This window comes from Talpa occidentalis, unplaced genomic scaffold (genome assembly GCF_014898055.3).
Source record: "Talpa occidentalis isolate TD23 unplaced genomic scaffold, MPIMG_talOcc4v2.1 talOcc4.3, whole genome shotgun sequence".
NCBI lineage: Eukaryota > Metazoa > Chordata > Mammalia > Eulipotyphla > Talpidae > Talpa > Talpa occidentalis.
In genome coordinates, this window is record NW_023603184.1 from 2,019,141 (window position 1) to 2,035,227 (window position 16,087).

Genomic DNA, 16,087 nt, shown 5'->3' on the forward strand with positions numbered 1-16,087 from the left:
AAGACACTATTTCAGGCAGTCAATATATTGGGGAATGAAAGTGTGACCACCTTCCAGGCAATACCTAAGGATAGCAATCAGAAAGAAGACTGTTGGAGTCCCAGCTGTGGGACTTTGAGAAAGACACATATTCTCCCTGAACTATAATGGGCTGTGGTTATGATATATTCACATCTTCATTCAATAGCTATTTATGGCATTTCTACAACAAGTCTGATCCTGTGCAGATGAGTCCTGAGGACACAGGAATAAGCAAAATAGACATATTCTCTGCAGTCATGGAAGTTAGTTGAGCCAAGAATACAAAAAAAAAAAACCCCAAAAACAACTATAAGCAGTCACTGCAAAATAAATTATACATGTAAGTAGATTGGCGTGGAGTAGATGCTTGGAGACATGGAATTACTGTTTGGGCAGGACCAGAAATTCCACTCCTATTTTGCAGATTTGAAAGTTCTGAGGGTTGAGGAGGCTGGTGCTGTTGTGATATATGAGAAATCCAATCATTTTGGCAATTGCTGACCTGCTCAGGTACAGTGGCTGGTTCCTAACAAAAAAAATACAATGAACCCAAATATACCTTGGCCCATCCCTCTACACACTCATGGGTCCTGAGACCTCACTCACATTTTTGTTTCTCTCTTGGCTGGGCTCCCCTGGGGCAAGCTCTCCGATGAGCAGGGGTTTAAGGTACAAGCGCATGGTGTCAGTCTCCAGGTGCATGGCTCTGAAGGCATCCTGTAAATCAGAGAGCATCCTCAGAAGTGTAGAAGGCACGGGCTTATCCACAGACTCACCCCTTCCTTCCCTCATCTATCTTGGGGAAGCAGAGACTCTCTTATAGAGGATTTATTTCTAACTCCAGATTGATGCTTCTGTACTCCAATGTCTTCTGTGATTGATCAAAATTATCCTCAGAAGTACTCTATGAAAGACTCACACTGAGAAACCCATCTACTGATTCACTAGGCAAGAACAAAGCAGCCTGGCTACCCCCAAGCATTGGAGAAATCATTGTCTATTTTATTGAGCATCTGGAGAAATATTTGGCTTGAGTTGATGGGTTGTGATCAGTCTTCAAAGCCCAACATCAGGTCAGGTGGGGGAGATGCTCGGACTATATGGGGTGTCTAGCAACCAAGACTCACTATGCAAATCATGACTGTTATTAAAGTTGCCCTCTTGGCTCTTGACCAAGGACTAGAGGAATGAAGCCCTTGAATAAAGTTATTTTTAAGGAAAGACAAGTTAAATTTGGTGATGGTAGCTAAAGATGAATGTGTAAGAGACCATGGCCCTTGAGCCCTAGGTTGGCTAAACAAGGACTCTTGGTTAAGTTTGTCACTGAAGGAGCCTCATCACTGTTCCTGAAATACACAGTGGCCATCTCTGGAGGCACTTGGGACAGCCAGGTACAGAACAGAGTAGACAAACTGCATTTTCCCCATCTCTGGCCCTATGTTAAGTACAACTCCAAGTGGCTATGAGAAGCAGCAGAGGTTACCACATTCTGCTTATATTTGAAAGTAAGATAAATACTCCTTTCACCCAGAGATTTAATTAGTTTTGGGAGATGGAGGATTTTCCAAGAGGAAGGTGCTGGATTTCCTGCTATTAGAGCTTTGTGGACAGGAGTCATTAAAAGTAAACTATAGCCAAGGTTGTCACTTGGAGCTGAATGACACTTTCAGAAAATGGACCCTGGAGTAGTCTTCCTTCATCCGAAGTCTGGCTTTGTCACTTACTAGCCAGTGATGTGCTCAAGTCTCTTGACCCTGTCTGTATCTCCTTTTTGCTTTTTTCTAATATGGTGGTGATGTTGCTAGCAATTTAATTCATAAAGGTGTTATAAGGATTGAGTGAATTAATTCCAATCTGATTGTCATGTTATAAATTCTCAGTGCACATGAGCTATCTCTCTTTTAGGTATGCTTCTCATGATAAGAACTCACTACTTCTTTTTCAATATAGAGATTTTATTTCTATGCTCCAATGCCTAATGTGTAATCAGAATTATCTTTGTGAATATAATTAATTTTCTATATTCAAGTCCTAAGGCAACTTTAGATATATCCAAGAACTCCATGTGGGCCTACTTATAAAAAGATGATTATAAAAAGATGGTTTCTTATGATTCCCAACAAGATTCACAGGTCAATACTATGACATCAAATATTGAAATCTACAGAGTTTCCTAGAATCACAGGTATTGGCCTGATCTGGGGAGCTTTTCTCTATTATGTTAATGGGCAGTGCAACAAAAGAGTTTTCGTAGTCATAAAATATTAAATTTAAAAAGATTTCCTAAGACAGTCTGGATATTGAGTAAGTTGTAAAATCACCTTCCCTTCTTGAAAAACCTGCAATATCAGTTTCTATTATCAGCATTCTTGGGTAAGTTTGTTGCTGCTGAATGAAGGAGAGGGGATAGGGTAAAGGGGAGAAGAGTGTTGATCACTGTTTATTGAGTGTGACAAAGGTACCTGGTGCTTCATGGGCCGACTCATAATCAGCACTTTAGTTCTGTGAGGTTCCATCACCTCTGCTGTACAGATAAGACCCCGCATCTCAAAGGGGAAAAAGTCTTGTCCAAATTGTTAAAGAAAATAGTAGAGTGAAGATTTGAACTCATGGGCTATGGTACTGAAATGGACCCTTACAGTCTCATGACTGTTTTAACATAGATTATCCAGTTTTAACATAGATTATCCTGTTTTAACTTAGATTATCCAGTCTTTTTCTGAAATGCCTCTCAAAAAAGGAGCAATGTCAGATTGTTTTGGTATAATGTTAAAATTAATAAACATCTGTGGACAGATAGTAATTGTGTCTCCTCCCTTAGGTTTTAATCATATAAATCACTTTGCCGCTGGCTCCAATTTGTGTAGTCAAGGTTACATCTCATCTCATGTCCCATTTTGTCTACTGGATCTCTCCTCATTCAATAAGCATTCCAAGAACCCTCTTTGCTTTGATTGCCTTTCTCCATTTTTCTCTCCATAAAGTCTCCTCCCTGCCCTTCAATATCCAGATGAAATATTGCCCTCCCTACCTCATTCAGGAAAGCTATTTCCTTTGGAATTTTGTGACATTTTCAAACGATGCTGTAATAAGTCTGCATATTCACCCTTTGTCTAGTTGTTTGAGTGTTTTGAAGACCAGAACCATGTACTACTGATTAAATTCTATTGATATCTACCGCTGTGCTTGGAATATAACGTGTGATGAATACAGCCTAAGGAATAAAAGAAATGAAGAATGAATAGATGAGTATAGGATTTTTCCAACAAGTAGGAAGTTGGGATAATGAAAATGTTGATTCCAGAGGATACAGGTCTTAAACACCTCTGTCCCTTCCCTAACCTCATCATATTTATTTTCTGAACTTTTTGCTATGTTAACATGTCTTATTCCTTCTGATTCTTTTCTCAAGCATCATTTCTTAAGATATTCATAAATGTGTTCCACAGCTCATCTTGAAACTGATTCTCTTCAAAACTGTATCAACATAGCAAAGATGTGATTAGGTGCTTTCACAAATAGCTTGGAAAGTCTGCAGTTTTTTTGCTGATATTAATGGGATCAGGAGATGTAAAAGCACAAAGGTCACCCCCTGCTCGCTATCTCTTCCTTTCTCTCTACCACCCCAACCGAACTTGCTCATACTTTTCCTTCCCCATCTTATAATGAACATCACCATCCAGTTGATAACCACGAGTCAGCCTATACTCCTTTCTTCTGTTTATTCATCCAATCACTTATCAAATATTCGGAGTTATGTCTAGAGACCTTTGACATCCATTCCTTCTTCTATATTCTCTCCAGTCAATGCCTTGTTCAGGCTTCAGCATGTTACCTGGAGCCCTTCCTGCAATTTGATGGACTTGTTCTCTTTCAGCCTTCTCTTCCCTACCAGGTTGACCCTTCACAAAGATGGAGTCGATAGGGAAGTAGATAGCTGAGGTGCTAACAGGTGGGTGTTAGTGTTAGTTAGGAACATCATTCAAATGAGAATCAGATTATTTAAGAAATTCTAACAACACAGGAAAGATGCAATGATTACTGATTATTATTTTCATTTCACTAACAGCTTAGAAATCCTGGTTGATTATGGTGTGCTGATTGGGGGTGGAGAAGGAAGCTGTGCTGGGTGAAGTGTCATTATGTACAGGGGAAGGAGAGGAAATATACATTCTTTATTTCAGCTCTCAAGACCCTCTCTCGCCTTCTTCCTTCTCTTTTCTCTTTCTCTATACTTCTTCTTCCATCATCCTCTTCTCCCCCTTCTCCTCTTCTCCTCCTCATGCCATGATAGTCACTGACATTAATTAATTAAATGATTATGTATTATTTGCCAATACGATTCCAAGCAAAGGAAGTGGCTAAGCTGGCATGCCTATTGCGGCTGGGTGCTTACTCATGACATGAATCACATCTGTTCTCCACCCATACACATCCCATCTGTACACATCCTCACACTCCACGTGCTTGAACTCTGTTGGCCCATACAACTCATTCGAAGTTGCATATAACACTAGTTCCACATTGTAATCTTCCAAATAGTTGAACTTGGCTGCATTTCCTCTGAGTCTTTGTCATCCTTTCCCTGCTATGTTGACCTTACACTCTGATGAGAAAGAACTTTTCTCCATGTCCCTCTCAGTGTGGAGATATTTATAGAGATAAGTAGTGGACCGCTTGGCATTCAGAGCCATGAATCTGTTTCTTTGTTCTGAACTTGCTGCTTATGTGCATGCATCACAAGGGTGAATTCCCTCCTTTTGTGGACACTGGAACACATTGTTGCTTTGTAAGTACATATTATTTATTCATGTACTTTTCATGTCATCAGATGCTTTGTCATCCTCATTTCCCTGATTGCACAATAGCCCATTTTAGGATATATTGTAATCTCCATAATTAATTCTATGATTAAAAATGAATGGCATAATGCTAATAGCTAGAGTCCAGGCCTGCTCTTCTCATCTGGAAGAAATCATCCAGGAAAAGCCAGAAACAACCTGCAAACATGACACAAAGAAGTAATTAAGGAGATGATGATGAGAGCAATCAGGTAGCTTGCAGCTGATGTGCCCGTTGTGTTTTAGGGACTTACTTTTCTTAGTAAAGTTCTTTGGTGAAAATTATAAGCCATATCAGAAGAATTAAGTAATAATAAAACACAAAATCTGCCATATTTTGAGTATTTAATCAAATCATCCAATAATGTGACACTAAACACCATAGAGAACACTTTATCTCCACTGACCTTCACAAGACACTGAAATGAAGGTATTATTCTCATTTCCTAGGTAAGGAACCCCTGGCCCCATGAACTTGCTTTAGCAAGTTCCTTGGACATTCCTGGTTTGGTTAGAGATCAGAAGACAACGGTTTCATTTGGGAATCTTTACCCTTTAGACTGGATCCTTAATGAGGGTTTTAGAATGACTGACTGCATGAATGAATGAATGGATGATCCTATGAGGCAGAGGATTTAGGCATCATCATTCATCTTTTGTAAAGAAGCCGGAGGTTTGCAGAAGAAATTCTGTGTAAATAAGAAGGAATATGTCCCCTCTAGGTAGGTGCAGCCGTGTTTAGGGCTGACACATAGAAACCATATTCAGTACAATTTTGCTAGGGCACAGCCTGCCAATTCCCCTTAAGCTGTAAAAAGAGCATTCAACCTCAGGTGCTCTGGCTTTATGGTCTTCCTTCTTTCACTAGAGAGCATGATGCTTTGCTACCATGTCCCCTCTGTTCCCAATCAGTTGACACCCCATATAGTCGGATTTCTGAACTGGTAGTGAACAAGATATAAATAATCACATCTCAGAGATTAGGGATGCTGGTGAGATGCATAATAACAGCTATAATTTCATGAACCTTTATTAAATGCTGAACACTTGAAAGCATTAGTCCCTTTACCATAAGTCATTTAGGTGGGCAATGCCATTCCTATTACAGATGCTGATGTTGAATCTCAGAGCATTTAAATAACTTTCCTAGGTTCACATAATTGATTCCAAAGCTCAGACCCCCTGTACTCTGAGTAACTGTAGAGTTTTGTGATGGACAGATTTCTCCTGGCATCCTCCCGCCCTTCTTGAGCTACCTTACTCTGGAGAGTCTTTTATTCTGAACATTTTTGAATGCCTAAAATCTAAGGTATATCTCTGACCATGCTCAGGACTTTCATTTGCAAGATAGGAATCCGCAGGTGTCTTGGGCATTTCCCCTGTTTTATTAATTTTCTGTTTTATTTATTCTTGCTTGTTAGTCAGAATTAGATGCAGAATCATGTTTTTTTCCTAGCTTCAGGGAGATCAAAATCACTGGCAGTTTACAGAATTATCAGCTCTGCTTCCTCCAGTTGAGTGATTTATCAGTTATTTGCAAGCTGGTTGGAGGTCTTGTCTTTGTCAGCTCATCCTGTGAGCTAACACTGTGACTTGTGTTGGAAAAGCATCATCCATATTTGCTCTGAGTTGTAGGAATGAGGGATTAGGCTAGACAGGGATCTGTAATATTTGCCTCATTCTATTTCTGTTCATCTGTTTCCTGTTATTTTTGTACATATGCTTCCACATTTTCCCTCTATCTTCAGCTCTCTGCATTCCTACAGCACATATCTTCCTGACACACTTGATAGTCTCATCCCAGACTAGAAGTGCATGCTTGTCTTTCCAAGAATAGGTTGAACATTGGTTTAAAAAATATTGGTTCTGACAGAAGTGGTGTGGATGTAACAGGATATGTTTAAAAGTGTATTCCTCTGACTGCAAAATCAAGACAGGTGAGTGATAGAAGATAAACCTGGTAAGTCAATGGATGATTGACTAAAGATGTGTGTCTACACATGATGAAATTCTACTTAACTGTAAAAAAGATTAAATCTTGCCATATACAGATACATGTATAGACCTAGTAGACCTATTATACTAAGTGAAATAAGTCAGACAGAGAAAGATAAATACTATATGGTATCACTCATATGTGGGAGATAAAGAAACAACACACAACAAAACAAATAAAACAAAACAAAAACAACATCTAAGACTACAAAAACAAAATGGAGCTTAACAGAATAGAAGGAGAAAAGGGGGCAGGTAAATTGGGTAAAGAAGGTCAATTGTAGGGTGGGAGGTAAAACTAGACTTTTGGTGGTGATCATAATATAACATAGACAAATGTCAAATCATCACTGTGTACCTGAAACCAATATAAAGTTATAAACCAATGTTACTTCAATAAGAATAACAAAAGAACATGGTCAGAGGTAGGAGATGAGAACTTGGGAAAAAATGAAAATTGTGGAGCAAAGATCTTGCTTATAGTCCCCAGAGATGGAATCTTGCTTATTTTGCATATTTGCCAGGTTTTTATGTAATTTGTTATTATTGGCTCAGTACACATCACAGACTGCTGCCTAGTGAATCAATGTTTTCAATCCTCTGCCTTGAAACCAGTTGGATAATTTATACACTAAACTGTGAAAACAAGGGCAAAAGTAAAAAAAAAAAGCAAAAATAAAAAAAAGCCCAGGTTTAACTTTCTGCTCCATAATTTATTAATTTTCTGTTCTTGGATTATTTAGATCATTTTATCTCCATTTCTTTTTTTTTTTTAATAATAAATTTTATTGTTATATTCCCCATACAATTGCAGCCCCCCATTCTGACCCCAATCCCTCCCCTCCCGCCCCCCCCCAAAAAAGTGTCTCTGGTTCATAGTTTTTTGTTGATTTTGATTTTCACTTTCTTATATTCATTTTCCTGGTCCCTTATTTAAGTTTTCTAGATTCCTGCTATGAGTGAGACCATCCGGTATTTTTCTTTTTCTTTTTGGCTTATTTCGCTGAGCATGATCCCTTCCAGCGCCATCCATGTTGCTGCAAATTGCATGTGTTTATCTTTTTTGAATGCTGAGTAATATTCCATGGTATATATGTACCACATCTTCTTGATCCAGTCATCTATTTTTGGGCATTTGGGTTGTTTCCAAAGCTTAGCTATTGTAAACAGTGCTGCTATAAACATAGGGGTGCAGGTGCTCTTTGGAATTGATGTTTCTGTGTCCTTTGGGTAAATACCTAGGAGTGGAATTGCTGGATCATATGGAAGCTCTATGTTTAGTAGGTCCAGAAATCTCCACACAGCTCTCCACAGTGGTTGGACCAGTTTGCACTCCCACCAACAGTGCAGAAGAGTTCCTTTTTCTCCACACCCTCGCCAACATTTGTTGTTGCTAGTTTTTTTAATATGTGCCATTCTCACTGGTGTAAGATGGTATCTCATGGTAGTTTTGATTTGCATTTCCCTGATGGCAAGTGATGTTGAACATTTTTTCATATGCCTGTTGGCCATTTGCATTTCCTCTTCAGAGAAGTTTCTTTTTAGCTCTTCTGCCCATTTTTTGACTGGATTATTTTCTTTGTTGTTGTTGAGTCTCATCAGCTCTTTGCAGATTTTTGTGATCAGTCCTTTATCATTAGTGTTGGGTGCAAAAATGTTCTCCCAGTTGGTGGGGTTTCTCTTTGTTTTTGTTATTGTCTCTTTGCTGTGCAGAAGCTCTTTAATTTGATGTAGTCCCAGCTGTTTATCTTTGCCTTCACTATCACTGCTTTGGGTGATGTGTCTGTAAAGATGTCTTTGATGTGCAAATCACGTAGTGTTTCGCCTATATTTCTTCTATATATTTTATGGTTTCAGGTCTTATGTCTAGTTCTTTAATCCATTTTGAGTTGATTTTTGTGTATGGTGTGAGGTAGTGGTCAAGCTTCATTCTTTTGCATGTAGCGACCCAGTTTTCTCAGCACCATTTATTGAACAAACTTTCTTTGCTCCAATGCATAGTCTTTGCTCCTTTGTCAAAGATTAGTTGACCATAAATCTGTGGGTTTATTTCTGGATTTTCTATTCGATTCCATTGGTCTGTATGTCTGTTCTTGTTCCAATACCATGCAGTTTTGATGATTATGGCTTTGCAGTATAGTTTGAAGTCTGGGAGTGTGATGCCTCCATTCCCTTCTTTTTTTTTCAGGAGAGCTTTGGCTATTCGGGTTTTTTTGTGATTCCATATGAATTTCATCAATAATTGTTCTATTTCTTTGAAGAATGACATTGAAATTTTGATTGGAATAGCATTGAATCTGTATATTGCTTTTGGAAGAATGGCCATTTTAATAATGTTTATTCTTCCAATCCACGAGCAGGGGATGTCTCTCCATTTCTTTGTGTCTTCTTCTATTTCTTTTAACAGTGTTTTATAGTTTTCTTTGCATAGGTCCTTTACCTCTTTTGTTAGATTTATTCCCAAATATTTGATTTTTTTGTTTCAATAACAAAAGGGATGGTTTTTTGATTTCTTCTTCTTCAGATTTATTGTTTGTGTATAGGAAGGCTACTGACTTTTGCGTGTTGATTTTGTATCCTGCCACTTTACTGAACTGATTGATGAGTTGAATTAGCTTTTCTGTGGAGTTTTTGGGGTTCTCTATGTATAATATCATATCGTCTGCAAATAGTGATAGTTTGACTTCTTCTTTTCCTATTTGGATTCCTTGGATGTCTTTCTCTTGTCTTATTGCCCTGGCTAGGACTTCCAGTATTATATTGAAAAGCAGTGGTGAGAGTGGACATCCTTGTCTTGTTCCAGATCTTAATGGAATTGCTTTCAGCTTTTCACCATTGAGAATGATACTGGCTGTTGGCTTGTCATAGATGGCCTTTATGATGTTGAGGTATGTTCCTTGTATCCCAAGAATTTCAAGGGCTTTTATCATGAATGGGTGTTGCACTTTGTCGAAAGCTTTCTCAGCATCTATTGATATTATCATATGGTTTTTATATTTCTTTTTGTTGATGTGTTGGATAACGTTGATTGATTTTCGGATGTTAAACCATCCTTGTGCCCCTGGAATGAATCCTACTTGGTCGTGGTGAATTATCTTATGGATACATTGTTGGATTCTGATGGCTAAAATTTTATTGAGGATTTTTGCATCAGTGTTCATTAGGGAGATTGGCCTGTAGTTTTCCTTTTTTGTGTTGTCCTTGTTCGGTTTTGGTATTAGTGTAATGTTGGCTTCATAGAACGTGTTTGGTATTGTCCCTTCCTTCTCAATTTTTTGGAAGAGTTTGTGAAGGATAGGCACTAATTCGTCTCTGAATGTTTGGTAGAATTCATTTGTAAATCCATCAGGTCCTGGGCTTTTGTTTTTGGGGAGGTTTTTGATTACCATTTCAATTTCGCTAATTGTAATTGGTCTGTTTAGGTGTTCTATTTCTTCTTTATCTAGCTTTGGGTGATTGTAGAGTTGTAGGAATTTGTCCATCTCCTCTAGATTGTTGAACTTGTTTCCATATAACTGTTCATAGTAGTTACTGATTATTCTTTTGATTTCTGCTGTGTCCGTTGTGATTTCTCCTCTTTCATTGATGATCCTGTTTATTTGTGCTTTCTCCCTTTTTTCCTTTGTGAGCCTGGCTAGGGGTTTGTCTATTTTATTGATTTTTTCAAAGAACCAGCTTTTGGTTTCATTGATCTTTTGGATTGTTTTTTTAGTTTCAATTTCATTTATTTCTGCTTTGGTTTTTATTATTTCTTTTCTTCTACTGGTTTTGGGGTTTTTTTGTTGTTCTTTTTCTAGATCTTTGAGCTTCGAGATTAGGTTGTTTCTTTGAGTTCTTTCTTGTTTCTTGATGTGAGCTTCTATTGCTATATATTTTCCTCTTATTACTGCTTTTGCTGCATCCCATACATTTAGGATATTGGTGTCCTCCTTGTCGTTCAATTCAAAAAATTTTTTAATTTCTTCTTTGATCTCCTCATTAGTCCAGTGGTCTTCCAGTAGTGTGGTTTTTAATCTCCATGAGGTAGGAAAGTTCCTTGCTTTCTTTTTATGGTTTATTTCTAGTTTGATGCCTTCATGGTCAGAAAAGATGGTTGATATGATTTCAATCTTGTTGTATCTGTTGATGTTTGTCTTGTGCCCCAGTATGTGATCGATCCTGGAGAATGATCCGTGTGCGCTTGAGAAAAATGTGTACTCCGTTTTTTTGGGGTTTAGTGTTCTATAGATGTCTGTTAAGCCCAATTGCTCTAGGTCCTTATTTAGAGCTTTGGTTTCTTTACTTATTTTTTGTCTTGTTGATCTATCCATTGTTGATAGTGGTGTGTTGAAGTCTCCCACTACGTATGTGTTTTCTCTGATGTCTGTTTTCAGAGAGGACAACAGTTGTCTGATATATTTTGGTGCTCCTTCGTTTGGTGAGTATATGTTAATGAGTGTTATTTCTTCTTGAAGTATTGTCCCCTTGATCATAATGTAGTGACCATTGGGGTCTCTTTTTATCTTTTTGAGTTTGAAATCTGTTTTATCTGATATAAGTATAGCTGTTCCTGCTTTCTTTTTTGGTCCATTTGCTTGTAGGATTGTTTTCCATCCTTTAACTTTGAGCCTATTTTTATCTTTTGTAGCTAAATGTGTTTCCTGGAGACAGCAAAAGGTTGGGTTTTATTTCTTAATCCAGGCTGCAACTCTGTGTCTTTTTATTGAAGAGTTTAGTCCATTTACATTTAGAGTTAATATTGATATGTTAACATCTGTATTTGCCATTGTGTTTGTCTTTCCTTTGATTTTATTTATTTATTCTTTTAATAACTTTTTTTTTTGGCCTTCTTTCATTGTTATTCGTCCCTCTGAGGTTCTGGCTTTAGGACTCCTTGTAGTATTTTTTGGAGTGGGGGTTTAGTTGCAATGAAATTCCGGAGTTTCTGTTTGTCTGGGAAGGTCCATATTCTTTCTTCAAAGAGGAAGGAGAGCTTTGCGGGATAGAGTATTCTTGGTTGGCATGTTTTCTTGGAGTCTGTTGACTATGTCCCTCCACTCTCTCCTTGCCCGTAGTGTTTCTTCGGAGAAGTCTGATGTCAGCCTGATTGGCTTTCCTTTGAATGTTATCTGTTTCTTCCCTCTTGCCAGCTTCATTATTTTTTCCTTGTCCTGGATTCTAGGGAGCTTTACTATTATGTGTCTTGCTGTATTTTTTCTTTCGTCGTGGAAGTTTGGTGTTCTTCTTGCTTCTTGTATATCAATTTTCAGCTCCTTCTTCACATTTGGGAAGTTCTCTTCAATTATCTCTTTGAATATTTTCTCTGTTCCTACTTCTCTCTCCTCTCCTTCTGGCATTCCTATAACTCTTATATTTCCTTTCCTCATGGAGTCAGATAGTTCCCGAAGTCTTTCTTCATTCTTTTTCCTTTGTACTTCTCTTTCCTTTTCTGTTTTGGTTCTTTTTATTTCTGTGTCTTCAAGAGCACTTATTCGTTCTTCCATTTCATCAATTCTGCTTTCATTGCTTTTCCCAGAATTCTTTAGTTCTTCCACTAATTCTTTGATCTCCTGCATTTCTTTTACTTCCCTCTTTAGGGACTCAATTTCATTCTTCTGATCGTTGATTATTTTTCCTTATCATTGTTTTCCTTTATGACTTCTGTCAGTTTTTTAATCACGGCAATTTTAAATTCTCTTTCTGGAAGGCTCAGAAGTTCTTCCAAGTTACTGTCGTTGCAATCCGGGGGCTGGTTTTCTTTTTGTGGTGTGCTTTTTCTCTGGAGAGTTGCTAGGTTGCGTGTGGTTCTTCTCCTCCCTACTGTCTGTTTTCTAATTTGCCGTATGCGTTGGGACACTGTGTTGTTGGGACTGGCCGGCATCTTGGGTGGGCTTCTCTGCTCCCCTCTGGTTCCTCCAGGAGTCATCTGTCAGTTTCAAGCAGTCTTTATTGGAGAAAGGTCCCTGTCCTAAAATGCCGATGTGGGGACACACTCCCCTGTGCGCCTGGTCTGCCCCAGCGGTGGGTTCCTGCTCCCCCTCTGGGCTTGGACTGCAGGCCAGAGGGGGTCTGGCGTGGGCGAACTTCCCCTGCTCACCTCTGGCTCCTGAGGAAGCCTTGTGCAGGTAGTCTTTACTGAAGAAATGTCCCTGTTCTAAAATGGTGATGTGGGACACACTCCCTGCGCGTCCAGTCTCAGGCACACTCTTCTGCGCGCCTGGTCTGCCCCGGCTGTGGGTGCTCACTCTCCCTGTGGGCTCAGACTACTTGTTCGGAAGGGGCCCGGTGTGGGCTAACTCCCCAGCTGGCCACTAGCTCCTTCAGGAGCCTGTGCTGGCTTCAAGTCACTAGGTGGCGCCAGAGATCTCTCCTAGAGCCCTTGGGGAGCTGATTTTCCACCCCGTGGGACAGGGAGCAGAGCGGGGATGGTAGGGTACACCTCAACGGCTTTGGGGTGCTGTGTCTGCCTTGTGCCCCACCGTCGTGGGGAACCCACGCCCCTAATTTCGTGCCCCGGGTCTCAGTTCCAAAGCCCTCAGTTCCAGGACGCGGGCTGTAGCCCAGTTCAGTGGCGCGGGAATGGCGCCTTTTGCACCGCTCCTGTGCCTGGGCCTGCTCACTCAGGGAGGGACCTTCACCTCAGTGAGGACCTCCGCGAGTCTCCCCGCAAGCCTAGGTCGTCTCCCAAGCCTAGGTCGCAGGCGCGGGGACCTGGGCAGCCATGATCCCGGTCTGCACTTGCTTTTCAAGCGCGCCAAGCGCGCCTTGTTTCCGCGCAAGCTTACCGGCAGCCCGGGCTGTGTGCGTGTCTCCCGGGGTCTTTGTTCTTCTCTAATGGCGCCCGGAGCCGTTCGCTCACCGCTGCGGCGAATCCTGCAGGGTTCTCCACCGCTCCCGTTCACGGGGTGTGGTGGCTGCAATAGTTCCTTTCCACGCACAGTCCCGCTTGCTGCATCGTTTGTTCTTGTGGGCCGTTTTGGTTTGTTGTTTCCCTCCTCTCTGCTAGTCGGAGAGTGCCGCCTCTGTGGGCAGGGGAGGGGAGCAGGGTTCTGCGCTTCCCTCCCTTCTAGTCCTCTTTTATGGCCACTTTCTTCTTCGGGTAGTTTGCTGGAGTCACCCGTTTATCTTCCGTGTCCCAGTTCTCACTGGGACCTGCCGCTTTTCCTCCCTATTAACTTTTTTTAATGGGAGATCTTACTCGCAGTGTCTCCTCGCCGCCATGTTGCTCCGCCCTTATCTCCATTTCTTCATCTGAACATCATGGAGCATAAAATTGCTAATTGGAATAAACATCCTTATAGAATATCTTAAAAAGGATTCCTAAGCACATTTAAGGGTTTAAGAGACTTTCTTGCTAAATATTAAATGGAAATTTTATTTTTTTAAGGATTCTACTTTTAAAGGATCCAAAACCTACCTGATTTCAAAAGTTGGCATTACTATTTTCTGGATGTGGGACACATTATTTGCCTCCTTAAACATTACCTTTCTTACATGTAATAAGGGATAATATCCACCTTCATCATGACAAGATTTAAGTGAGGTGCTAATGCATTTGAACATGTCTGAATAATTCTAGACAACAATAAATTCTAGTTCCCTTTTTTAATCCCTTACCCATTTTGGTAGGAAAAATGAGAAGAAGCAGTGAAGAAAAGTGTAAATGCTGGAAGTTAGGAAAAATATAGTTTTCAATCTGGGACCTCCTACTGGGTGCCCTCTCAATTTCTTCTTCCATAAAAGTGGGTTGCATGACCTCATCACCCTGAATGAGCTCCAGGACACAAAAGAGCTCTGCAGAGCCTAAAAAACCCATGAAATTACAGGTTTTCATCATTGTTATTAACAGCATTCTGATGACGCCAGGTGGATGGCTGTCTTTTTTAAGACTCTCCAATTATAACCGTCTGAGAAACTTTTACAGAGGGTACAGATGTTACTCACTTTTTTGTAACTTTTATCTTAAGAGACAAGCTCTACTCAAAAAACAAAAAAAATCAAAACACCAAGGGGAAAAAAAAAGACCCAGAATGGGCACACATAGGTCCACTGCCAACATCTGAGTTCATTCCAATCCTAGTACACATACTAACTAGACACTGACGCTTAATTTGCTCTCAAATTCTTGCGGGAAAGGAATCCTGAAAAATTGGTTTGGGAGGAGATGAGTGGTTGTGGAGCTTGAATACTACTTGAAATGCTTTTGGGAACAGAGCCAAGATCCCAGTCACCCAGCAGCTGGAAGAGAGAGAGAGAGAGAGAGAGAGAGGGGGAGGGCAGAGCTGGGAGTTCCTTACCGTGGCATCTTCCCCTGCGTAGTGGTTGAGAACCTTGCGTCCACCTGGGTGTCTGGCGGCCCAGCCAGTGACATTGTAGACCTTGCGATCCACCACCAGCCACTGGTCAGCCTCCTGGTTGTGTCTCTGGATCTCCTGCCAGCTGTACGTGTTGAGGCTTTTTCTGGGCACATCACATGTCCCGTATGTTTTCTGCTTTTCAGAAACCGTGGCTTTCCCATTCGCTGCTGACTTCCCGTTGGCCTGCTGCCTCTCACCCAGGTGTAACTGAGTCTTTCCGGCAAGGCTTTCCTCGCCCACATACTTATCTTCAAACTTTATCATTGAACTCCCGGGATGTCTTAGTTGACGCCTGAAATTTCTAGTCCTCAACTTTGCATGGACCATAAAATGACCCCTTTCCTCTCCTTTTGCCTTATTGCAGGATGATGCCCACACAAGACAATGTTTTACTTAGTTGTCTTTTTACCAGCCCTATAGATAGCACTTCCTGGCCTCTAACTTCTCCTCTGTCCCGAGTCTTTTCTGCACTGATGCAGAATGTACCACCCTTTTTACCTGGGTGGTTAAATTACCTTGCTCTTCTCATGCCTCCAGTCCCCACTGGCTGGTCCCCTCCCTGCTGGCTGGTTTCTTGGCGGCATCCTCTTCATCATTAAATGTCCCTGGGCAAAGGGCTGGGGCCAATGGCCACCTGGCTGGATATTGTGGCCCCGCCTCCAGAGAGGAGGGGCTGCACCGGGTCACCGACCTCGCCAACTCTGATGAGCCTGTGAATGAAGGTAACCACACATCAGAGGGAGCTTTCCAAATCTCCTGAATGGCATGACTTTGGGTGGATTTGGAAAGTGTCCTTTTTGACAACTGTTGTCTCTCCAGAAAACCTTTAAACTCTAAAAAAACCCTCCATTTTTCAAAAAGGAAGGTTCAGTTTTTTCCAAAAAGCACATAAAT

The 16,087-nt window shown here is 40.6% G+C and overlaps 1 protein-coding gene across 1 annotated transcript in view; it reads right to left on the reverse strand.

The window, feature by feature from the left end:
* The window catches only part of LOC119254229 (fatty acid desaturase 2-like protein FADS2B), a 31,850-nt gene extending 16,393 nt beyond the window's left edge, over nucleotides 1–15,457 (reverse strand). Inside the window, 2 exon segments of the mRNA XM_037521346.1 lie at nucleotides 628–738; nucleotides 15,134–15,457. Of these exon segments, the coding sequence (XP_037377243.1) occupies nucleotides 628–738; nucleotides 15,134–15,457 (435 nt within the window).
* Nucleotides 15,458–16,087: the final 630 nt, after the last annotated feature.